Raw genomic sequence first — 26,054 nt, forward strand, 5'->3', positions numbered from 1 at the left:
AAGTAGTGATAATTCAAATGCTATGCAATTATGAAATCATTCCCTTTGGTCTAGCATTTCCCCAGTGTGCAGATTCTTGTGTATCAGCAGTCAGTGATGTCTTGGTACTGTCAATAATTATGATCATTGAGTGTAGGAGCCTTAAAATTGAAAATGTATATGGGTGTATCAGCTTCAAAAATAATCACTCCAAACATGGCTTATCTTTTTAAAATAGTCTATGTATATTATTTTGAAGACTTATTGATTTATTTTAGAGAGAGCTGGTGTGGGGGTAAGAGGTTGAGGGAGATAGTGTCTTAAGCAGACTCCCCTCTCAGTGCAGACCCCCACGCAGGGCTTGATCTCAAGGCCCTGAGAGCATGCCCTGAGATGAAACCAAGAGTTGGACATTTAACTGGCTGTGCTACCCAGGTGTCCCTAATAACATATATTTTTTATTTGCACATACTTGACACACGAGGTTACATAAACATTGTCTATCTTTCTTAGTATCATGGGTTTTGAGTTCAAGTGATATGAACAATAAGATAAACTTTGAGTTTTGAAAGACATTTCTCACCTCTACCCCTTGTTTTCTCTAGTGTTTACACCAGGGACATACTTATATAAGTGAAATCATGGAATTGATGAAAGGATGTATTTTTCTAAATAATTTGTTCCAACAGAGAGCTTTACAGGCACAAGTTCCACAATGCCTGGTACCCATTCCCTGATTGAGTCTGATTAGTATAGTTACAGGCAAGCTTTAATTTAACATTTAGTGAATCAGATACTCTGGCATAGAGAAATAGTAAGATGTTATTTTGTCTTGCTTGTTGGAGATCCCCAAAGTTTTCATTTGTGTATTCTTTTTTTAATTACCACTATAATATTTTCTTAATACAAGAAATATTCTGCATCAGATAATTGTTTTTGCTGTATTATCATTTACCACTCCTGGAGAGCCACATTCAAGCCTCCAGTGTCTTTCAGGATTTAAGCCATATTGTTGTATACGTTTGACCAAGATGGTTTATATTACTTCCAATAATAATGAAAGTCATTTATAAACAAACATAAATGGGGATTTGTCTATTACCTTCCAAGTTCAATTAGCTTCTAAGACACCTATGGAAAAGCAATGTGCAGAAGCATTAAGAGAGCGTTGCAGGGCTCCAGGATACCTCTCATGACTGTTCACTTCTACACCCACAAACGAAGAATGGCTTGTTTCCTCTGAACCCACAGCATGGCTATTGATTACTCTAAGGTGAATGCTAAGGTCATGAACCACATACTTTGTGAGTTGCTGTAGTTAAATGAATAATGAAGTTTTGTATTGCTTTTAGTTTGGGTTTCCAGAGATCAGAGCGAGGTTAGAGCAGTGATTCTAGAATCATTGTCTCTAGACTGGCAGCATCCATACCTGGAAACTTGTTAGAAATTTAATTTCTCTGGTGCCATCCAACATGCCAACAACAAAATATGAATGCATGAATGAATGAATGATTCTGCATGTGATTCTGATGTATCCTAGAACCATTAAGAACCATTTGTTTGGGTATGATACTGCTTCAGTCCAAACTGTTAAGATGCAAAACAGTAATTGGTGCTGTATGGGACATTAGTCTGAACTTTATATCCAGATATATCCAAGAAGGTTCTTCTTCAAAAACTTCTGTGTCTGAAAAATATAGAACATAATTAGCTATGCCAATTCAACTTTAAAGATTTATTTATTTATTTATTTGACAGAGAGAGAGCACAAGTAGACAGAGAGGCAGGCAGAGAGAGAGAGAGGAAAGCAGGCTTGCTGCTGAGCAGAGAGCCTGATGCGGGACTCGATCCCAGGACCCTGAGATCATGACCTGAGCTGAAGGCAGCGGCTTAACCCACTGAGCCACCCAGGCGCCCGCCAATTCAACTTTAAACAATAGTTGGCAGCATGCTAGTTTAGAGGCTAAGAGAGTTTTGAAATAATTCTTGAGGTTTAGAGCAATGCAATGTTAAGAAGACAAGTCAAAGTTACTATTGGTATTTTGCAAATGGATTTGTCAGATACTTAATATTTCATAAAATATGTAGAATATTTTCTTGAGGCAGTAAATACTTCTTATAGTAACAGGTGATTAATTGAACCAAATTGCAGGTTTGCTTTTTGACCTTAACTCAACCCTCCCATCAGCCAATAAGAAATCTATAAACTCCACATTGCTTTATAATCTATCACACAGGATTTAGTGACCCAAACTATGTAATTTGCCTTGCTAACTTTAGCTCTGTGTTTATATAAAATCATACTTCTGGACTTTATATGATTGAAAATGAATGTAATAAAACCCAAGATTTAAGCAGGTTATGTAAAAATTGATTAGAGGCATTGGCCAAGGAATCTCCTGAATGTTTTTATTTGGAAACACTCACACAAATCTGGTGATAGTGTTCACACTTGCTAATGAGTAACTGACAAACTAAAGAAGTGTCTTCAGAAATCTAAGAGTAAGTTAATTAAAGGTCGAATCCAGAGGAAGTCACTGTAGCTGTCAAGATACATTTTCTTCAGCTTGCAGTTGAGAAACACCAGGAATAAAGAGAGACTGTATTCAGAAACCTGCTTAAGAAAATAATTCATTTTCTCAGATTTTCGCACAGTCACCCATCTGCTTAGAACACATTGACTGTTAATGATTGATTCCGAGTCCATTTCTTTAGCAAGTGTGTACTAGGTGCCTCCGGTGCAGTGGACACTGTAGAACTTTCAGCATGCCAAAATAGATTACAATAAATGACTGCACTGACCATCACCTGGTAGTAATACTTTTCTGTAATCCAATAACTGCTTTTTAAAGCACTTTACTAGAATGAGAATATGTCAGAAGGCTGAGGCAAAATGTGCTTCAGAATTATATGTACCACAAACATCTTGCTCTTTCCTTCCTAAAACAAAAGGAGCAATGATCCTTCATTTAAAAAGTAGAATATTAATTTAAAAAAAAATTCATTTGGGGGCGCCTGGGTGGCTCAGTGGGTTAAAGCCTCTGCCTTCGGCTCAGGTCATGATCCCGGGGTCCTGGGATCGAGCCCCGCATCAGGCTCTCTGCTCCGCAGGGAGCCTGCTTCCCCCCTACCCTCTCTCTGCCTGCCTCTCAGCCTCCTTGTGATCTCTGTGTGTCAAACAAATAAATAAATAAATCTAAAAAAAAAATTAAAAAAAAAAATAAAGAATTCATTTGGCACCCCCACTTGCAATGGTGACAAAATGACCAGTGGCCTTGATGTGCTTCACTGTGTGTCAATAGTAAGCTAACCATTTGGGAGCATTCATTCTCTTCAGATATGTCTTTTGAGCCGAAATGCAATATGCTTTTATTAACTCATGAAGGGGGTGTTATTCATACAGTACTTAATTTAGTAATTACTAAGTAAGTTTTTTAAGAAACGAGGCAGTAGGAGATAAAGCAAAGACTCGATTTGGTAGCATTTCCTTCATTCCCTTCCTATTTATTTTGCTTTTGGAGGAGTGGTCCAGGAGACAGAAAATGAAATCTATAAACCATATTCTGGGTAATAAAATTTATTTTGGACTTATCTAAACACTACTTAGGAAAGTTCCAACCAAATATAGAAGAGCATTAAAAGATGAACTTCACCTTTTAGCTCTATGATGAATCATCTGTATTGCCTCTTTCATTCTACCTTGCTTCTGCCCTAGTCCTAATGCTGGGGGATAACTTGCTGTTACTGGTGAGTGTTGCTTCACTGTCACCCCTTGATTCATAATCCTTTGAGTTGAGAAAGTATAATTATTTCAGCACAAAAATGAGGTAACTAACTGCTTCAGGAAATTCAACTTAACTGTTCCTCCAATCTAGGTATTAATTACCTTAGCTTCAGATTCCCATCATACAATACTTCATCACATTTCACGTTACTTACTTTATTACTGGAATCTTATTTCTTTCCAAAGGGGTGTTCGTTGATCACCAATTGCTTTCTTTTTCTTTAGCCAGTTGCTTTCTCCTTTTGGGGACCGATTGATTTAACAACTAATATCCTTTCTTCCTGGATGTGTAGATCCGACATCATGCCTTCTGACTCTGGTTGTTGAAGGTCCTATGCCTGTGGGTAAAATTAAATGACTCACTAATCAAGTTTTACGAGCGCTTTCACACTTTTCAGATGATTCAGCAAATGGCAGGAAACTTCTTGCAACCTAGTCCATAGATTCTACTGGTTCTAAATGTCTGCCTAACAAAAGACAAAATACCCCTGTAGGTAGTGATAGAAACATTGTCTCACATTTTAGCATGTAATCAAAGGAAATGGATTTATATCTCAACTTAGGTTTCCTTTTTTTTTTTTTTTTTTTTTTTTAGATTTTATTTATTCACCTGAGAGAGAGAGAGAGAGCGCAAGAGTGCACAAGCTGGGGGAGAGGCAGAGGAGAGGCAGACTCCTTGCTAAACAGGGAATCTGACTTGGAGCTTGGTCCCAGGACCCCAGAATCATGACCTAAGCCAACTACAGATGCTTAACTGACTGAGCCATTCAGGCCCCCCTCAACTTATGTTTCTTTATACCCAAACAATAACCATGGCAACTTGAGTCTTTAGGTATAAGAACGTTTTTATTTCTAAGACGTGTTAGCACGAATGAAATTATTTATTTAAAACTTTAATTACAGTAGATTCCAAAAGTAAGATAACATCAATGATGTCTGTAAGATTGTATTATTCTTAGTAGTACTATTAGTATTATATATAAAGAGGAATGCTATCATATTACCACAGTATTTGTGTTTTTACTTTTTCTAATATCCTTTCATATGTATTATTTACCTCATTGGATATGACAACTGATGATCGACTAAGTGATGTTTTTTTTTTAATTTTTTTTTAAAAAGTATTTTAATTCCAGTTAGTTTGCATACAGTGTAATGTTAGTTTCGGGTGTACAATATAGTAATTCAATACTTCATACATCGCCCAGTGCTCATCACAAGTACATTCTTTAATCCCCATTGATTATTTCTCCCATCCTCTCACCCAACTCCCCTCAGGTAACCATCAGTTTGCAGAGGTTCTCTATAGTTAAGAGTCTGTTTCTTGGGGCGCCTGTGTGGCTCAGTCATTAAGCATCTGCCTTCAGCTCAGGTCATGATCCCAGAGTCCTGGGATTGAGCCCTGCATTGGGCTCCCTGCTCGGCTGGAAGCCTGCTTCTCCCTCTCCCACTCCCCCTGCTTGTGTTCCCTCTCTCGCTGTCTCTCTCTCTGTCTGTCAAATAAATAAATAAATAAATAAATAAAATATTTTTTAAAAAAAGTCTGTTTCTTGGTTTGCCTTCTCTTCCCTTTTGCTTGGTGTTTCTTAAATTCCACATATGAGTGAAATCGTATGATATTTGTTTTTCTCTGACTGACTTATTTTGTTTGGCATAATACTCTCTAGCTCCATCCCTGTCATTGCAATGGCAAGATATCATTCTTTTTTTTTTATGACTAAGGACTATTCCATTGTATATGTGTGTACTACATCTTCTTTATCCATTCATCAACTTGGACTATTTCCTTAATTGACTATTGTAGATAATGCTGCTATCAATATTAGGATGCATGTATCCTTTGAATTACTACTTTTGTATTCTTTGGGTAAATACCTATTAGTACAATTGCTGTGTGATACGGTAACGCTATTATTAACTTCTTGAGGGACCTCCATACTGTTTTCCAGAGTGGCTGCCCCAGTTTGCATTCCCACCAACAGCGTTAGAGGGTTCCCCTTTCTCTGCATCCTTGCCAGCATCTGTTGTTTCCTGTGTTGTTACTTTTAACCCTTCTGGCAGGTATGAGGTGTTATCTCATTGCAGTGTTAATTCATATTTCCCTGGTGATGAGTGATGTTGAGCATCTTTTCATGTGTCTATTGCCCATCTGTATGCGGTGGTGCTTGGCTGGTTCAGTTGGAAGAGCATGTGTCTCTTGATCTCAGGGTCATGAATTAGAGTCCCACCCTGGGTGTAGAATGTACATAATAATAAGCTGAAATTATGCTTTAATCCAGAACAACATCTCTAAATTATTAAAACAAAAATAGAATGCAGATGTTCTGAATTCCAACTTTGAAAACCTTTCTGCTACACCATGGTTCCACTTCCCTCTTTTGTTTTTTTTAAAATTTTTTAAAAAAGATTTTATTTATTTGACAGAGAGAGATCACAAGTAGGCAGAGAGGCAGGCAGAGAAAGGGGGGAAGCAGGCTCCGTGCTGAGCAGAGAGCCCGATGTGGGGATGGGGTTCGATGCCAGGACCCTGAGATCTTGACCTGATCTGAAGGCAGAGGCTTAACCCACTGAGCCACCCAGGCGCCCTCACTTCCCTCTTTTATAAACAAGGGATGGTATAATACCATGTAAATCTGTTTCCAGCTGAACCTTTCTGAGGGAAAGGTTTGAAGCACATGTGGCTAGAAAGATGGTGGTGACATTAACAGAGGAACATGGTAGAGAAAATATGTTTTCATTATGGTATTTCCCTGAAATGCTGAGTCAGATTTGCCACCCATGAGGATGGAATAAACTCTTTTTCAGACGTGCAAAGTCTCAAAAATGTAGCTCCTATGTAACCTTTGATAGAAAGCTTCTGACAAATGTGCTCTGCCAAAAAAAAAAAAAAAAAAAAAAAAAAAAAAAAAAAAAGGGAATAGACCACAAAAAGAGACATGGGACCTGAGAGAGAGCCATACAACATAGAAGAGGCAAAGTGAATCCCCGGGATTGTGGTGAAAGATGATCCCAGGATGGCAGTTGTGTTGTAGGACAACATAGTCCAGATTGGAGCAGATTAGAGGCTCCAGGAGTGATTTCTTCAAAGGGTAAACCTGATGAAATATCACATATGCTTGTATATGTTGAGAGTCAATTTATCCAACAAGGAGGGAGTTAATTTGTTAAATTATCTATTAATATATGGAATATTGGAAATGGAAACATTAGGTCTAAAGTAAACAAAAGTTATGCAAGAAAGGAAAATTAGTGCATTACAAGTTTCAGCTGGAAATAGATTTACATCGTATTATTATTGTAAACATTAAATAGTAATCTAAACACAAGTTTGTTCTATTGGGAGAATGGGAGGAGGTAAGAAGGAGAAAGTGATGTGTTGAAGTGTGAGCGAAAAAGAGCTAAATCCGCATTTGCTCTACCAAGAAGTCAGGAAATAATAGCTGAAGTATACAAGGAAAAAGAAAAAACAAGAGACATCGTAAATAAAGTATTTAAATGTATGGAAGTAAAGTTAAAGAATCCGCTAAAAGGGCTGCAAGTCTTTACCTTTGGGTTAAAGGAAGAGTGTGGGGAGTGGTGATGACAGTATGCTTTTATTTAAACACTGAATGCTGTAGAATGGGAGAATCTTAAAAATATCTGTATATGTAACTCTAAGGTAAAAGAAAGGAAAAAACAACTAAACTGCAAGAAGGCAGAAGAGAAGAGATTCATCTTAGCAAGATGGATTGAGGATTCCAGTTGAGGGTGAAGATAATGCAGAAAAGGAAAGTACAAATTAATAAACTTCAAGGAATTTGACTCTAGATTATCTCTTTCTTTACCAAAAAGAGTATGAGCTAATGTCTTCTGCTGAAAGTCAAATCAATTGAATATTAGAAAATGGTGGAATTGTGACAGAGAGGGAAGATGTATAAAAAGATTACCAGGCATCAGTAGTATCAGACTGACATTAGATAACCTGAATTTGTAGGGCGCTTTGTTAGTGATGCTCATGGTTTTCTGTAGCAACTACCGTCTATGAGTGAAATAGCTGATATTGAACTTGGCTTATTAAGAGTTGGGAAATGGTGAAGGTGAACCAAAGGAAAGATAAGATTCTAGGTTGTTTCTAGCCCCTTAGAATTTAGAGAGGCTGGGGTGCCTGGGTGGCTAATTCTTTAGACATCTGTCTTCAGCTCAGGTCATGAGCCCAGGGTCCTGGGATCGGGCCCTGCATCAGGCTGCCTGCCGAGGGGAAAGCCTGCTTCTCCCTCTCCCACTCTCCCTGCCTGTGTTCCCTCTCTTGCTGTGTCTCTCTCTGTCAAATAAATAAATAAAATCTTTAAAAAATAAAAAGAATTTAGAGAGGCAAATAAAGCCATATTTGGTATTCCCAGGGAAATTAGAAGAGATCAAGAGACTGGGGGTTATATGATAAAGAAAAAGAGAATGAGGAAAGAGGATGTGAGATGGGTGTCGAAGATGAGAATTGCAGAATTTGGGATTGTAGTGTAGAACTTCTCCGAACCATAGTGAGGTAGGTGAGCCCCCCAGTCCAAATAGGCAGCCAGTATCAAGCAGGTCCGTAGCAACACGTGACAGCGATTTAGCCATTGGGATTCTGTATCCCTAATGTAAGAGCTCAGCCCCATTGTCCTCAGATGCAATGTAATGATGGAAAGCCAGCCCAGTGAACTAGAGTACTGATGGTTCTCCCTAAAAATCACAACCACAAACACATAGAGTTTAACACGGGTAAGCAACTCCAGTCAAGAAGCAGACCTGGAAATTGCCTTCACGCATGTGGTCCTGTGCTCACATTGTGCTAGGAATGCATTACCATGCTGCAAGCAGTTAATTAATCAAAGCGTGTCCCTTCTGAAATATGCAGATAAATTAGGAAGGAAAATTAAATCTTTGTTATGTGATTTTTCTTAATGATTAGAGTGTGTTCTAAATAAACAAAAACAAATTGATTGCCAAAAACTATGTTAACGTGCTTTTAATTCACAATGGCTAAGTATATAAAAGTCAGGATATTGAAAGTTAAGATTCTCATAGAAACATTAATTTGACAACATTATGCATACGAGGTGTGGGAGGTTTATATTTTATAGCATAAAAGCAGTAGGAAATATTGCAAAATGTAGCTCAGTTAAACAAAATGAAATAACAAATTTAGGGGAAAGTCATTAAATGTGATTATGGAAAAAAATTATTTTGCAACCTCTATAGAAAGGTTATAAAATTTAATTTTAGGAAATAATGCCTTCAAATCTTTTCAAAAAATGTTTTCAATGGAAATTATTCATTTTTATCAAAAATTGATTTCCCTAGCACATTGTATATTCTGACATGAGTTTATGCCTTTCATTTGGAGTTCAGATTTGATCCTAATAGACCAAAAGGAGAATCAACTGGCTATTTTCATGGCCTAGTTCATAAAGATTTCATAGACTAGAAATTAAAGGGTTTAGAATTTTTTTTTAGTATACAGAGAATATAGAGGAAATTTTAAATATGAAGAAGCCTGCCAATGTACTAATACTTGGTTATATATTTGACCTCTTTATATTTCTATAAACTATTTGCATATATGCATTATGGAAATTCCAACCTGATCATACCAAATGTTTTATTTGTGTGGCATAGGAAAAGAAAAGAACTTAAGGCATGTTCAGGGAAGGAAGTGGGCCAGAAAACAAACTTACAGCCTTTGCTTTTTCTCTGTTTCCATTCCTGCCTCATGAACTGGACAGCAGGTCTGGAAGCTTGAGTTCTCCCGTCCAGCTGCACTGAGCCCTAGGTGGATGTTTCTGTCACCTTGGCTGCAGAGACTCCATTCATTCTATAGGAAACAGGAGTGGTGGACCCATGAAGGGGCTCCTTGGAGCATGTCACCTCCCAGTCCAATCAGAACTAAAGACAAGAAGGCAGGCAGGCAGGAAGGAAAGAAAGCAGGCAGGCAAGCAGGAGGGAAGGAAGGAAAATATTATTAGCATTATAATTGTACCTCAATTATAATGATCACCAATTCCAACTCTTTAATTGATTTTTAAGTAATAATAAAGATTTTGTGTTCCTTTGTATCAAATATACGTTATTTTTGGGTGCAAATTAACAAATGAAAACTGAAAGTATCCTCACAAAGGAACAGATCATGAAAATATAAAGATAAATCGACATGCTGCTAACATTTCTATTTTCCATTGTGTTTTATGTCATAGCAAGGCAATCTACAGAACAATAAAGGTTCATTCATAGAAGTGAGATATGTAAATTCCTGAGCTAGCAGACTCCTGGCCCAGTATTCAAAACGCCCTTCAAAAAAGGCACAATGGTCTGCATTTTTCACTGGAAAAAAATCTGTGCAACCACATTCCATGGCAATGAACTCTTTATAAGCTTGATGAAGAAAAATGCTTTGTATACTTACTTTCATCTCTACCCCTTGCTATTTTCTGTTTCCAAACAAACAGAAGGACAGATGCAAACTGCCAGCTCGCAGGATGTATAAACAAGTGTTATTGAATATTCAGAAGTACAGTGGTATTTCTAAAGTTCAGCAACAAATCACTTAGAGTCTTTCTTTTGTTTTTCAATTTTCCTTATTCAGGCACCACAAGGCCACATAAGGAGGGTGAGGTCCCTGGAGTGGACTACATTTTCATCACCGTTGAAGATTTTATGGAATTGGAGAAAAGTGGTGCTCTCCTAGAAAGTGGGACTTATGAAGGTAAGCACAGCTCTCCTGCTCACTGTATTCCATGGCTGGGTCACATTTTTCTCCTTTGATTGGGTTGCATCAGGACACCAGATTTCCAAAATGCTACTGTTTTTGGTGTGAGAACGTTAATGACGTCGTTTCAGGAAAGTATTTCCAAAAAAAAAGTTAGGCTACCTCTGAATTTAACTCTGTTCTTCAGGTGCTGGCAGATATGTATGTATCCACTGAAGTCAGCTTGGGATGGCATTCTGAGGCTAAGCTGTGATCTTCCAAATAAATTACCTTCATCTCTGGGGAGCATGTCAAAGAGCACAGGGCTTGAGTTCCAGTCCCATCATTATCTCTGTGTGGTTTTTTTCAGTTTCTTCATTTTACTGGCCTTCACTTGCCTCCCGTGCAAAATGATGAATTAGGAAAATATGATCTGTGCGTGCTCTCCAAAGTGCTGGTGTAATAGCAATGTTCCTCGGCACCTGAGGCAAACATGAACAATAAATGACTCTAAAAGCAAATGTGGGGAATATGTGTCAGTGGAAAGAGCACTGTAACATGAGCCAGAATCTGTTCTCTGTTCCAAATCTGGCTTTATTACTTAGCCACTATAAATACTAAATAACCCAGTTAGTGTGTCTGAACCTCAATAGAATTAGCTGTTAAAGGGGAATGGTAACATTGAAAAATATGAATAACAAGTTAATATGATCACATTTATACATTTAAGTGACATCCACATGCATATAGTTTATGTCTAATGAAATTATCTTTGTGTGCATTAACTTCAAAATGGTATGACTTAAAAAAAGTGGAGAACACTATTTTTATTCCGATTTCACAGTTATTCTGTGTGCGAACTATATTTATATATTTGTTATTAACTTGAGATGAATCTAGTTTTACTGTACTATAATTAATAGTGATATTACAAACAAAACCAATAATATATATACATTGCTGCTTAGTGCATAAAATACCTGAGGTCTACCATCAGCAAATAAGTTGAGTTTGTTAGCAGTTCGGCCCCCCACTTAACTCCTTCATTTACTTGTGGGTGCCCAGTGGACTATAGTTATTTGAGAACTTAATATTTTAAAGTTGTTAGAAGTGTTAACATCTCTTCTTTTACTTAGCACGTTCCTAAGGTAATTTAGGCTGACACATGACTGTTTTATGGCTTAGACATTTACTTGCTTATTGTCACATTTACAGGAAATTTGGCAGAAATACCCAGGAAAAGAAAGTGGTTTACACATGAGTATTGTTTCTTGTTCACATTGTCAAAAATGAATAATAGTGGAAGTTGACTGAAAATATTTTGAGTACAGAGCACCTGAGTGGCTCAGTTTGTTAATGTCCAACTCTTGGTCTTAGCTCAGGTCATGAGCTCAGGGTTTGAGCCCCATGTGGGGCTCAGTGGGGAGTCTGCTTGAGATTTTTCTCTCTCCTCTCCTCCTCTCTCCCCCTTTGCTCCACCTGCTCATGCTCTCTCTCTCTATAAAATAAACAAATCTTAAAAAAAAAGAGAGAAAATATTTTAGATGCAAAGGTGTGTTGGTCATATAAGCTGCCCTACACTATGTAAAAAATAACTATCTGTATAAATCATAGAAAATACTTATATCAAAGAAGTCAGAGTTAATAAACAATAAATTTTGTAGTATATTTTCCTGTAGGCTTTGTGACATTATTTAGTGGCATTCACTAGTTTGCATGTCTGCAATGATAATGCATTGTATTTAATTACCTTACTTAAATATTGTATTTGTGTAACAAAGAACCAGTGGCTTAACGTAGGGGGAGCATTCCAAGAGTAGTATGATTAACATTATGACCTTTTCTTTTTGTTTTTAAAAATAAAGACTGTGTTAATTGACTAGAAGGTGAAAAAACTAAACCAAATGTTCATGTTAAATTTCCACTAATTTCATGATAAACCAGATGTCATGAAATTTAATAGCAATATTTAAAAATAAAGTCTTACTTAAATTTTAGGTTCCAGTTAAATTTTGAGGGAACTATCCTGAAACCACACAAGTGTAGACACATTTTGTGAACCAGAGAGGGTTGTCCTGAATCTTCTTTAGGCATCTTTCCAGTGTTGAGAGTTTAGTTTTCTATAGTTTGGTGCCAGCTTGTTAATTGCTTCCATGTACATAGAATTGATCATTGACTAATAAGCTGACTTGTATATATGACTTCAGGGAATCAATACCATTGTTTGCAAATGCATAAGGTGTAGTTGGATGAATAAGATACTTCTTTTTCAGGTCACATCTATCTAGGAAGAAAAACTAGGGAGCATTCTCAAATCTCAGGATCTTTGGATTTTTCTATAGTTAAAGCTGAGAACCAGTGTCAATGTAGAATTGACATTGTAATGAAAATCACTATTATTCCTTCAGGGCTGATCCTAAGCTCTAGGCTCAGGGTTACCACTTAGTGTGTTATTCATCAAGGAAACCTGAGAAATGCCTCTTCTGCAGTTGACACTTTCAGAATATATAGAATAACAATTATGTGCTACTCACCTAGACAAAGAAAGACCTGAGAGTTTTTATATTTGTCAGACTTTCATGATATCAGTACCCCATATGGTTTCTTCAGTAAAGTCCCAGGTTTTCGGTGTTATATTTTCCTCCTTCTGCAGTGTTTGGGCCATTGTTTCCTTCCCTCCTCCTTGCTAGAACATTCTCATGCCTTAACAGTACTCTAAAGCCCTCAGCCAGACTTTGATATCTTTGCATCTTTGATATCTGCAAGTCCACTAAAGAAAATAGAAAATTGGGTTACTATCAGTGTTAAGGTTATAGACCTATTAACTATGTTGGGTCCTTAAGACTGAGTCCAGCCCACAAACCAGAACATCAAGACTGCTAATGCAGTTGGAGGTAGGGAGATACCCCCTGTTGCTTCTTTCTCATAAATGCTTAGCAACTTTTACATTTCTTGTCAGGAACTGGGAACCCATTCTTTTATTATTATTATTATTAACAAAGATAAAGGAAGTCCTCTATAAAATGTTTAGTTAAGATGCCCATCATTGAGAAAAACCAGTCTTACAGTATTCATCCCCACTAACCAGTTTCAAACAAGAAACACCTACCTGAAAAGTAGTTATGAGGAAGAATATATTCTTTTGAGCTTTTCTCATATGTGTGTATTTTGTCTCATTGTCAGGAAATAATTTTAATCTTGGTGAGTAGATGTAGGTATAATGGAGTTTGTCCATTGACTGGAAACAAGATGGACTGTCCTGAATTGCAGATCTGCCTCTTAGAAATTGGGTCCAATTACTTGCTCCAAAAGAACAATTCTTTTACTTACCTGAGGCTGCAAGGAAGGCCTTAGCACGGTTGAGTTACTACCTACAGTCATGCCACATGATCCCAGGCAGCGTTTTAGCAGATTCTTTAAGTCTTTTCTCTGCAGTACCAGTTCCTCACTCAGTCTAAGCCCCTCATTTCAGTCTGCTGTGTATAGCTGTTGAATGCCTTTGCATGCAAATGGCCCAAAGGTCTTGGTTCTGAGGGATCATCAGGTCTTGGTAAACAGCCTCTTTTTTCATGACTTGAATGATCTCATCCTTACCTTTTCATATCGACTCAAGTTTAAAATTAAGTTAATAGAGGGACGCCTGGGTGGCTCAGTGGGTTAAGCCGCTGCCTTCAGCTCAGGTCATGATCTCAGGGTCCTGGGACCGAGCCCCACGTGGGGCTCTCTGCTCAGCAGGGAGCCTGCTTCCTCCTGTCTCTCTACCTACCTCTCTGCCTACTTGTGATCTCTCTCTCTCTGTCAAATAAATAGATGAAATCTTTAAAAAAAAATTAAGTTAATAGAACAAAGCCCAGAGGTGAGCCTGATGTAAAATCAAGTAACAGACAATATGAACCTTGATGTCAGGACTGAAGGAGTAGGCTTCATGTGGAACACAGACCACAGAGCTCTGTTAAATGCAGATAATTCCTTTAGGATTAAGATCACATGTAGGTATAAGTGAGACAGCAAAAGATAGAAATAAGTAAATTGATCTGGCAATCTAAAGAAGTACTCTAAGTGCCTGGAAGGAAGCTGTGTCTTTGGGAACTCTCCACAGTGCTGAATTACCCATGAATGCCTGACCTCCTCCTTCTGGTTGTCTGCAATGTTGCTTTCATGGTTTCACTGACCACTTGTACCAGTTGTCAGCCTCAACCTTTGTTCTGAATGTCATTATTAACTAACCCCATGTCTCCTGAGCTGTGCCTGGAATCTCATTTTATTAACTCATCTGCTGAGATCATCCACAGTCATGTTCCAGAGCATACTTCAATCGTATCATCAACTACCGTAATTTGCTATTGTGCTTTTAAGTGGAAACAAGGCTATTTTTCTATCTGTTGAAGAAGCCACTGATCCTAAACGTCAGTGTTTCCTTTAGATAAACATAACCTCAACTGTAATATTGCCCCAGTTTTTAAGAAGACTAAGTCAAGACCAGCAAATTATTTGGGCACCTAACAGAATATAGTACAAATATGACAACTCACTGTCACTTCAATTCTGTGGTTTTTCCTAGACATAGATCTAACATATATGGACTTGAGCCTACTGCAAACAGCACACCTTTATCTTTTTAAACAGTTTTATAACAGGGATTATGAAATTCAGTATGTTCACTTCTGTACATAAAAGTATGGTCCTTCCTGGTATAGCACATAAAATCCTGTAAAAAAAATTTATTAAGTACCTGGGTGCCTGGTCCCTCAGTCAGTCAAGCATCTGCCTTTGGCTCCAGCCGTGATCCCGGGACCTGGGATAGAGCCCTGCATTAGGTTTCCTGCTCAGGGGAGGGTCTGTTTCTTCCTTTCCCTCTGCCCCTCTCTCTTCCCCCGCCAACCTGCTTATGCTTTTGCAGGCACGTACTCCCTCACTCTCTCTCTCTCAAATGGGCAAATAAAAAGTCTTTAAAAAAATTACTAAGTACAAATAATTTTCTGTGAAAACTTAAGCAGTTCATGATGAGAGAAGAGAAACAAATTTTACATAAATCCATTTCATTTTACTAAAATCAGTATCAACTTTTTAAAAAAATCATAGTCTTGATACATTTATTATTGAAATGAGAATTTCTATTTTCAATCAAGATAACATTGGGTGATAAAGGGATACTGAAACCAAAGAAAAATCATTACTGGTACTATAAATAGTATTGAGAAATACTGTTCTTCTAACAATCCAAGTTTCTACCCACTGAAATGTAAATAATATTTCCTGAAGGGCAGATCAGTGCTTAAATTGATGCTAAGATTGTTGTCATTCCAGGAGACCAAAATGAGATAAAATATCATTGTTTTTCTTCTTCCCTTACACTCTATTACAGGAGAAAATTTTTACCATGTAAATAATAACCCCTGTAACAACAGTAGATTCTTAGAGCTTGTAGTTAAAGGGGTCCAGTTGTTGTTATATATACAGATTATAACATGTTTTTATTTTGATTCTTGTTCCTTTTTCTCTCTTTTGGCAGTATTCCTATGGTGGAGGATTCTAAGCCATACATTTGGGTGTTCATTTTAGGAACACTAAACATTTACACATAAAGCTCATTAAATCTTTATTTGACCAGTAGAGGAAAACACATCAGTGAAGTTTTACACCCCTTTGGGATCTTATAATGACAGATTTTTTTTTTTCTTTCCTTTTTTGTGTAAGTGATTCCATCTGTATTTGGAGCTGTTGACAGAGGGCATGTGATTTTTTGCATGCTGCTTTGCTCTTGTGCAAGGCACAAAACTAGACGTATTATTGTGCTTTAAAATTGACAGAATATCCTTTTGGCTTGGGACCTTTTGTAAATTCAGCTTTTTCCAAAATATGTAACGCAAATGCCTATTTGTAAGTATTTTTCTCCCAAAAGAAACTAGAAGAAACAAATCAAGCAATTAATTAACTAATTTAATACTATTACTATCATATAAATTATAACTTAAAGACTAAAGTCAGGGAACATGAAATGACTTGCGTGTTATTACCGAAAGTACAACATTAACCAGTTTACTATAGCTCTATAAATTTTTGTTCAGTTGTAGTTAAAAGGAATAGGAACTGCGTTTTTGGAGCATGTCATTAAAATAAAGGCAATATTCATGGGCATAGGACTCACTTCAGCTCTCTCACAACCCATAACGGTAATAATAGGTAAAGCCTAGGTTTCCAAAACCATGATAGTCAAGATTTAATTAATTTCCTTCAAGGTCATGTCTTTAATTACAATGATTTTCTAACTCCTGTATATATCCCCTATAGTTGTTTGTTGTTGTTTTTTTTTCTGAAACAAATTAAGACTTCACCTGAAAAAATGTAATGCCCCTCATTTCATGGGAAGAAAAAAAATGCATGACTTTAAAATTTTTGCTGGTATTTCCACTGCTTCAACAAGCAGACCTATTTGCCTTTCCTGATGGGATGGATGTTTTCAGATGCTCTGAGTTGTCTTACTTTAATCGACGCATTTCATAGGAGACACACAGGAGTTTTGGTCACCTTGATTACTGTGGTCTTCTGCATGAGAGCATATGTTTCTGAAATAACATCAACATAGTGACGACCAATGGCTCTTTCCATTAGTGTTAGATTAGACATACAAACATTTTGAAAGAGATGGTTTACTTGCCTCAGTTATTCTCAGTGCTCTCTGAATGCCCCCTTCCAAAGTTTTTTTCAGAGACTTCATTTTATTTCACAGACTAATGACTTGAAAACTATAAACTAACATCCTTCTTTACAAAAGTCAGTTTTGTATTTGAATTTCAAATCTGAAAAGTAAAACTTCTTGAGACAGTCTTTCTTATATCTTTTATAGTCCTGCTCTGAAGAACAGAAGATTCTAGAATCTGTTTGACCATGGATGTTCTTTCTCTCAGGAGAAAGAGAAATCACCAAAAATTTGCTTCATTTTTATTGCTAAGTATTTTATTTCAAAACATAGTTACCAAGCTCCAGAAAAGTTACAATAGAGCTAGATCATTTTATTAATTGTTTTTATAAGCTACAAATTTCATTCATGCACAAAAACAATATTTGAAATTTTGAGGCCTCCATTGATCATCCTGCAAAGCATATATGTTCAGTGCTTTCAGTCAAAATTATGTTCAGTGCTTTCAGTCAAAATTATGAAGTAACAGTCCTAAAAATACCCTGCTGCCCTGTGTTTTTTTTAAAAAAGGAATCATGTTATAGAGGGGTCACACCACATGAAAGCTCTTCCTTGTTGAAGGCTTAGAAACTCTGGCAATTAAAAAAATAAAAATAAAAAAATATAAAAGAAACTCTGACAATTATGGGAAATCATTCATACGCTAGATTAAAATTTAATATGGTGATACAGTCTGTCCTTCCTTATGTAATCATTAGCTCTCTTAGATCTGTTATAGGTTATATTTGTAACAACCAGATAAAATTAGGATAAGTGGTTAACATATCTGCATGAGACTGTTTTCATGAAAGCAAGTTCTAAAGACCTACAAATGTGCATTTTAAAAGGCCAGTTAAAAACACAGACCAATATTAATTATTAATTATAATAAAATGGAGAGCCTGACTTATACTGTCTTCAGCCTATTTATATTAGCTATGCTGGCCCCCCTTCTGTTCTTTGAACAGAACAAACACATTTCTACCCATCTGGGATCTTGAATTTGTCATTTTATTTTTCAGGGCTATTTGTTTTACAAATAACTACATATTTCATCTTCTCACTTTAAGATTTTCATTTAGAAGTCTTCAGGAAACTCTTACCTGACAACCGAATCTAAAATTGCACCTGCCAACATTCTCCGACCCCTTCCTCTGATTTGGTTTTCATCGTAGTTACTGTATAACTGAAATTATAGCTTGTATCTTATTTGTCTATTTGGTTATTGTCAGTATCCAAACCACTTGAATGTGAACTTTAAAAGGTCAGAAAATTTATTTGGATCACTGCTAATGTTTAAGTTTAGGGTGGCCTCTGGCACCTAGGAAGCACTCAGTGAATATGAGTTGAATAAATGAATGGATGCCTAGATTCTTTCCTCAAACTCAGCAATGGAAAACCCTTATTCTCACATAGAAGTAGAGCCTGGCCTGAGAGCCTAGGACACATCCACTTCCTAATTCAAAATGTTCTAGGTCAATAGTATGGAGTTGCAGCACCAATTTGACCTCAGAATCTTGTACTAGATTAAGCTTGTATGATAATTGTACTGATTTCATTCTTGTCTTAATTCTCGTAATTAACCTTGTGAATCCCTATTCTTAGTTACCATATCTGTTTGTCTGTCAGTACCCTACAAACTATAACACTGTCTCCAAAATATAGTTCTTACCTTGCTATGGTCATTCCTCATAGTTTGGCTTTTTCACTGCAGTAATTCATGATTTGTCAAATCACTCAAAATCAAAACCTATAGACTTGGCCAACAAAACTATATCTCCTAATAAACCCCTTCTCCACTCAAGTTCTGTTGATTGTACTTACCTAAATACTTCTTGGACTTATGCCCTTTTGTATAATCCCTGTCTTCTTCATGTTCTTTTTATTTTTTTTCCCGTAAGTATTACAAAGACTTTCTTGATTTCACTACCTTCAGTACAGAAAGTCAGCGAAAGTTGGAGAATAGAAGTAATGAGGCCAAACCTTTGGAGAGAGAAAAGGATCCTAGGTTGTATTAGAATATATGCAAATTCAGAAAGTTATTTTAAAACAAAGGAATTAGTATGTGTGTTCTCTCACTAAAGAAATGTAAAGGCATTTTAATTAACGTGGGCATATGGTGCTTGGAATATATAACATTTCACTAACATTTTCTGGCTGGTTTTCAATAAACTAAGGGAGCATGAGTTTCTTTATTATTCTTTTATTCTTAGAGAATTAATGGAAATCAAATTTTATTCCATTATTAATTCTATACTGCTAATACACCTCATCCTTCTCTTTCTTTCATTTTACATGAGAATGGCTTTAAATTTTCTTGTGTAAAAGTTTTATTTCTTTCACCAAATAGTTAATGGACTAAGTGATAAATATGAAAAATTCATAATTTAAATTGGAATACTGATGATAACCCACCCAAACACTGAACACAACATAAAGAGTCAATATATAGGAAGCTCAAACTGAGATGAATCTTATGATGATGGGTAAATCAAAGAAAAAGAGTTAATTTAAATTTTTCCAATGAGTTTTCTTTCTCCCCATCCCCACACTTTCCTTCCATACGTAAGAATGTTACTCAACAGGCGTGCACTTGACTAGAAAAACCCGCCCTCTGACACTGTGATCTGGTATTGGAGGGTGCTATTTCCCAAGGGCATCTATTCCCTCAGGGCTGGTCCACAAGAACAGAAAGATTTCTCCATGTCAGGTCCCTCAGGATTATTTCCAAGAGGATTAGGTACTTCCAATTTCTACTCCTGTTCTCTGAGTTCTCCATTAAACTTCCAGAGGAAAAAAATCTGATTTAGCTATGTGATTTCACTAGAGAGGAAGCAAGCATTATTACACTTGAAGTCTAACTTGTTGCAACAAGGGTGCTTCCTATCATTTCTACCTTCAAGGATGTTCAGGAACACTCGTTTTCAAATAGTATTTGCAAGTTTGCTGATGTTAACCACTCTCTTCTCCTCTATCCTCCCTCATTTTAATAAGTCTCATTTACAGTAAAATGTAGCAGCAGTTTAGGAGAGGGCGCATGCAATGATTTATGTGAGAGAGAGAAGTGGGGTTGGAGACTCCTGAAGGCCGACACACTGACAGCCTGACAGTGATTGAGGACAGGGGAAAAGTACAAAAAGTGTACAGAAGAAATTAAAAAACAGTGTCATCAGGGTCATTTGTTATAGGGGAAGCACTCATCAGTCTCCCAGAGGACAGCAGAATATTGCAACCCAGCAGAGCTATTGATTTTCCTAATAATGACCCCGAGCTATCCAGAAAAGGTTAAGTCATATGCAGAAAAGTAATATTTGAGGAAGATTTCCTTCAAAGGTGATTAAAATTTAAAAGTTTGAACTTCTGAAGGAAAAAGCTAGAATATTCACCTAAATAGAATACCACAGTCCCCCTGAAAATACCAAGGAAATGAGATGAAATATTTTAGCTATTTTCTGACTGGAAACAAATTATATATATTCAAAGTTATATTCAAATTAACTCTTGATCAAATTGTCTCAATAATTTATAAACACATTCTATAAATGCAAATATATGATTTTCTTAGGTCCCCAAACAATATTAAGTGTTATGTGAATATACTTAAGAAAAATGACTAGATCTTTTCCAGTTATAATGAAATTAGAAACTACATATTCTTTGGCCTTGGTAATGTTTGTCTTTTTCTTTTTTTTTTTTTTGTCAGAAATCCTATACATTGTATATTTGCAAAGCACTTAATGAATATGCTAGACTTAAAATAGATCTATAATACTACTGGTGCATTACCAAACTGTTAAAATTAATGTATTAATAAAATGCAAATGTTCAAGTTCATCCATTTTTTTTAAAGTCTTAGTGTAATAGTATGTTGACTTTTCTTACTTTTTTTTTTAAAGATTTTATTAATTTATTTGACAGAGAGAGAGAGATCACAAGTAGACAGAGAGAGGGGGAGGGAAGCAGGCTCCCTGTGGAGTGGCGAACCCGATTGTGGGGCTCGATCCCAGGACCCTGAGATCATGACCTGAGCCAAAGGCAGTGGCTTAACCCACTGAGCCACCCAGGTGCCCCGACTTTTCTTACTTTTTGAGACAGCCACCTGTCCCCTAAGGATCTTGAGGAGTGATAGGTGCAGGCTACTTTCTCAAAGCCCCAGTTAAGAAGGAAATATTATATCATTACCTTGGTTTGTTATCATGAAAAGTTGACATTCAGAGTGTTACATATACTCATCTTTGAAGCAAAGCATAATAATCAGAAGTTATAGGTATTCTACACTCGCAAACTTTCTCATCCCATCATAGTATCAAGTTTTTCCTTTATATTCATAGTCCTGCCTTTGCACTAACCTCTTTTTAGTACTCTTCTTGTTTGTTTTCTTTTCAGTTATTTAGCTCCTGTCATATTTTCATTCTATCACAATTCAGACTTTTCCTTTATTTACTATTTATTTTTTTAAGTTTTTACCTAAGTTCCAGTTAGTTAGCATACAATGTACTAATAGTTTCAGCTGTACAATATAGTGATCTAACACTTCCATACAACATCCACTGCTCAGCGCAGGTGCCCTTCTTAATCCCCGTCACCTATTTAACCCATCCTCCCACACACCTCCCCTCTGGTAACCATCAGTTTGTTCTCTACAGTTAAGAGTCTGTTTCTTGGTTTGCCTCCCTCTCTTTCCCCTGCTTTATTCATTTGTTTTGTTTCTTAAATTCTACATCTGAGTGAAATTATATGGTGTTTTTCTTTCTCTGATTGACCTATTTCGCTTAGCATAATACTCTCTAGCTCCATCCCTGTCATTGTAAATGGTAACATTTCATTCTTTTTTATGTCTGAGTAATATACGTACCCTGATATTTATAGCAGCATTGTCTGCTATAGCCTAATTACGGAAACAGCCCTAGTGTCCTTCAACTGATGAATGGATAAAGAAGATGTGGTGTATATATACAATGGACTATTACTTAGATTTCCTTTTTACTTATAATTCAAGTGTTTTGTTTCTACCCAAATCTCACTGATTATTTGCTTTCTTTATTCTTGCTTTGTTTATCCTTTGCTTTCTTCTGAAAATTGGTATCTTATATTCCTACCAAATTCCTACTTTATATTCTAAAAATCTTCCCCTGTTGGGATATGCTACATTTTATGCTTCATTTGGTCTTATTCCTTTGTTTTGCTCTTACATTTCAATAGTTTGTTTTTTTTTTAAACTAGTAAGCTATAGGTAACAGCAATGTGAGTAATGGAGATGATATTTACACATGTTCCCATAAGACAGGGGTTTGTTGAATACAGCAGAAATTTATTTAAAATGATTTCTCTGTCCTGCATAAGAAACAACACTGCCCTAGAAATGTGCATAAATATGGGTGTGGGTTTTTGTTTTTTGTTTTTTGTTTTTCAAAATAAGTTGTGTGGTTTGGCATGTTATATGATTAAAAACTGATGTAATATACCCTGATTCACCACTTTTTCTATGTAATTCATATGTAATTCACTTTTCTAATTCAGTAACCCGAGTGGTATATTTGTAATTGCCCTCTTGTCAAATGGGTCTTACTTACTTGATATTTGCCTGAATGGAACTAATAATTTCAGTTAATACTTTACCTCCTTTTCTCTTTATCATTTAATAAATTATTATCCATGAGGATGAAAATATATAACATTTTCTTCTTTATTGGTCTTTAATCTTCAAAATCTCATCCTTTTATCTAGGCAACCCTTCTTAGTAGTAATTAGGAGGCTTTGGGGAAGGGGGTAAAAACAATCTTCTGAGTATATAAAGATATTAATATCACAGACATGACTTTATTTTCAGTTCTTTTATTACTTATTTTATTCTTTAATTTGAAATTTCACTTCATTTTGAAACCATCCCCTGTAAACATTCATTCTCATCTTGGTTAATCACATCCTCTATATTCTTGTTGCCTATTATTTTCTATTCTGGGTATCCTTACAATTATCATCAATTTAATTCTATTATATACAATTTGAGACCATACTTGCTTCTTGGTAGACTCCTGTAACTTCCTGTTACGGAATTAGACTCAGAAATATTATTTAATGGAATAATTTATATTCTTCCAACATGGGTTTCCAATTACTTGAAAAGTGTTTTTGCTTTCCATGTTCCATTTAAATTTTGCATAATTCCTCTATTAATGAAAAAAATGCTTCCTCATGGCATCTATTTTACAGAAACGAGAAATAATAGAAACATATAGGAAAGTAAAGCTATAGTCCCAAGAGTGAATGAAAGTAGATCATGCCTCAAAATAACAAAATATTGATCAAGGTCTGTCAAAGGTAACAAAATGCATTAAATATGAGCATGAAAATATTGAGACAGAATATTGTGAATCTAGAATGTAAGTAAGGAAGGGACGCTGCTAGGGGGAGGGAACAGCCAAGTTGTTAGAGAATGGACTTTGACAGGCCTTGCCAAGGCATAGTCATTTCAGCTTGTAGAACAGTCATTTGAAATTTTTTTGTGCTAGCAATCCACTTTCAAGTATAGGAATTGTTGGCACTGTGCTTGAAGGAATTAAATAGTGCTATAATACTGCACTTTTCAGAGAGCTATAATACTGCAATCTTAAGAGCTGGGTAATTGTTTGATGGAGTTGTTTGCATCCCAGGCTGCACGCTGTATTCTTTGATGTCAACTAAACCATATCCTCACGTCCATCACATTTATTGAAACAGAATCTGTAGGGGGAAAAGCAAAAATGAACTATTGGGACTTCATCAGGATAAAAAGCTTTTGCACAGCAAAGGAAGCAATCAACAAAACTAAAAGGGAACCTATGGAATGGGAGAAGATATTCACAAATCACATATGAGATAAAGGGCTAGTATCCAAAATCTATAAAGAATTTATCAAACACAACACCCCCCAAAAAATATAATCCAGCCAAGAAATGGGCAGAAGAGATAACTAATATTTCTCCAAAGAAGACATACAAATGGCCAACAGACACATGAATAGAAGTTCAACATCACTCTGCATCAGGGTAATAAAATCACAACCACAATGAGATACCACCTGACACTGGTCAGAATGGCTAAAATTAACAACAGAAGAAACAACGAATGTTAGCAAGGATGCAGAGAAGTGGGAACCCGCCTACAACTGTTGGTGGAAGGCAGACTGGGCAGCCACTCTGGAAAACAGTATGGAGGTTCCTCAAAAATAGAGCTACCCGTGACCCAGCAATTGCACTATTAAGTATTTACCCAAAGAATACAAAAATACTGATTCAAAGAAATACATGCATCATGATTTGTTTTTAAGATTTTATTATTTATTTGAGGGACAGAGTGAGAGCAGGAGCAGGGAGGAGGGGCAGAGAGAGAGGGAGAAGCAGACTCCCTGCTGAGCAGGGAGCCAAACTCTCAAGGAGCTCAATCCCAGAAACCTGAGATCATGGCTTAAACCCAAGGCAGATGACTTAACCTACTGACCCACCCAGATGCCCCATCCCAATATAGCAGCATTATCTAAAATAGCCAATTATGGAAATAGCGCAAGTGTCCATTGATTGATGAATCGATAACGAAGATGTGGTACATACATATCCAATGCAATGTTCCGTGGCCATAAAAAAGAATGAAATCTTGCTATTTACAGTGACATTGATGGAGCTAGAGAGTATTATGCTAAGTGAAATAAGTGAATCAGAGAGACAGATACCGTATGATTTCACTTATACGTGGAATTTAAGAAACAAAACAGATGAACGTAGGGAAAGGAAAAAAAATAAGATGAAAACTGAGAGCGGGGCAAACTAAAATAGATTCTTAACTATAGGAAACAAACTGAGGGCTGCTAGAGGGGAAGTGTGTGGGGCATGGGGTAATTTTGTGATGGGCATTAAGAGGTCACTTAATGTATTGAGCACTGGGTGTTATAAGCAACTCATGAATCACTAAATTCTACCCTGAAACTAATAATACAGTATATGTTTACTAAATTGAATTTAAATAAAAAATTTCCAAAAAAAAAAAAAAATAGAATCTGTCCTCATTTGCAGCCAAAACAAGTTCTAAAAATATGTTAGACTGCAGAAGATAGCCAGTGAAGGACTGCAGTGTTCCAGGAAACAAAGAATTGATAGGGATGCACTGTGACCCAGAGAAAGCAGAGATATTTGTCCAAGTATACAGATTAAGCCTAGGAATTGCAAGGGCAGATGCCAGTCTTGAATCCGCCACGAACTTGGTTTTGGACCTGTACTGAGAAGGCATTAGGAGAACATGAGCACTGTATTTAAATGACTGATGAGTTGCACATGATAGAGAAATGAGACTTGTTCTGAGTGACCTTAAGGAGTGGAACTAGACAAGCAATAGATAAAGAGACAAGGATTGTAACTTGATATAAAGAAATGCTTTCTAATATCTAGGACTAATAAAATAATAAGCTGAATGCATTGGTAAATAGTTGCTGGGGTTGTTGAACATGGGCTAAGAGCTCTCTTGGCAGTGCTGTTCTCGAGGGGATTCATGGATAAATATTTGGACTGAAATAACTACAACATCAAAACATCAAAAGTAATACTAGATGTGATGGTTAATCTTATATGTCAACGTGATTGGTCCATGGGTTGTCCAGATATCTGATTAAAAATTGTTTCTGTACATGTCTGAGAGGGTGTTTCTGGAAGAGATGAGCATTTGAATTGGTGAACAAAGTCAAGCAGATGGCCTTCTCAAAAGTGTGTGGGTATCACCCAGTCTGTTTAAAGCCTAAGTAGAACAAAAAGTTTGAGGATGATTGAATATGCTGTTGGCCATACTGAGCTGGGACATTGATCTTCTCCTGCCCCTTGGCGCTCCTAATTCTCAGACCTGAATAGCCTATTCTATTTTTCTGGAGAACCCTGACTAATACACTG

The 26,054-nt window shown here is 36.5% G+C and overlaps 1 protein-coding gene across 4 annotated transcripts in view; it reads left to right on the forward strand.

Moving 5' to 3' along the window:
* The window catches only part of MAGI2 (membrane associated guanylate kinase, WW and PDZ domain containing 2), a 1,383,262-nt gene that overhangs the window by 754,964 nt on the left and 602,244 nt on the right, over window positions 1-26,054 (forward strand). For all 4 annotated transcript variants that reach the window (XM_046021617.1, XM_046021618.1, XM_046021620.1 and 1 more), the window contains exon 3: window positions 10,362-10,481. In XM_046021617.1, coding sequence (XP_045877573.1) covers window positions 10,362-10,481 — 120 coding nt within the window. The remainder of the gene's footprint in view (window positions 1-10,361; window positions 10,482-26,054) is intronic.

This window comes from Meles meles, chromosome 10, assembly GCF_922984935.1.
Source record: "Meles meles chromosome 10, mMelMel3.1 paternal haplotype, whole genome shotgun sequence".
NCBI classification, from domain to species: domain Eukaryota; kingdom Metazoa; phylum Chordata; class Mammalia; order Carnivora; family Mustelidae; genus Meles; species Meles meles.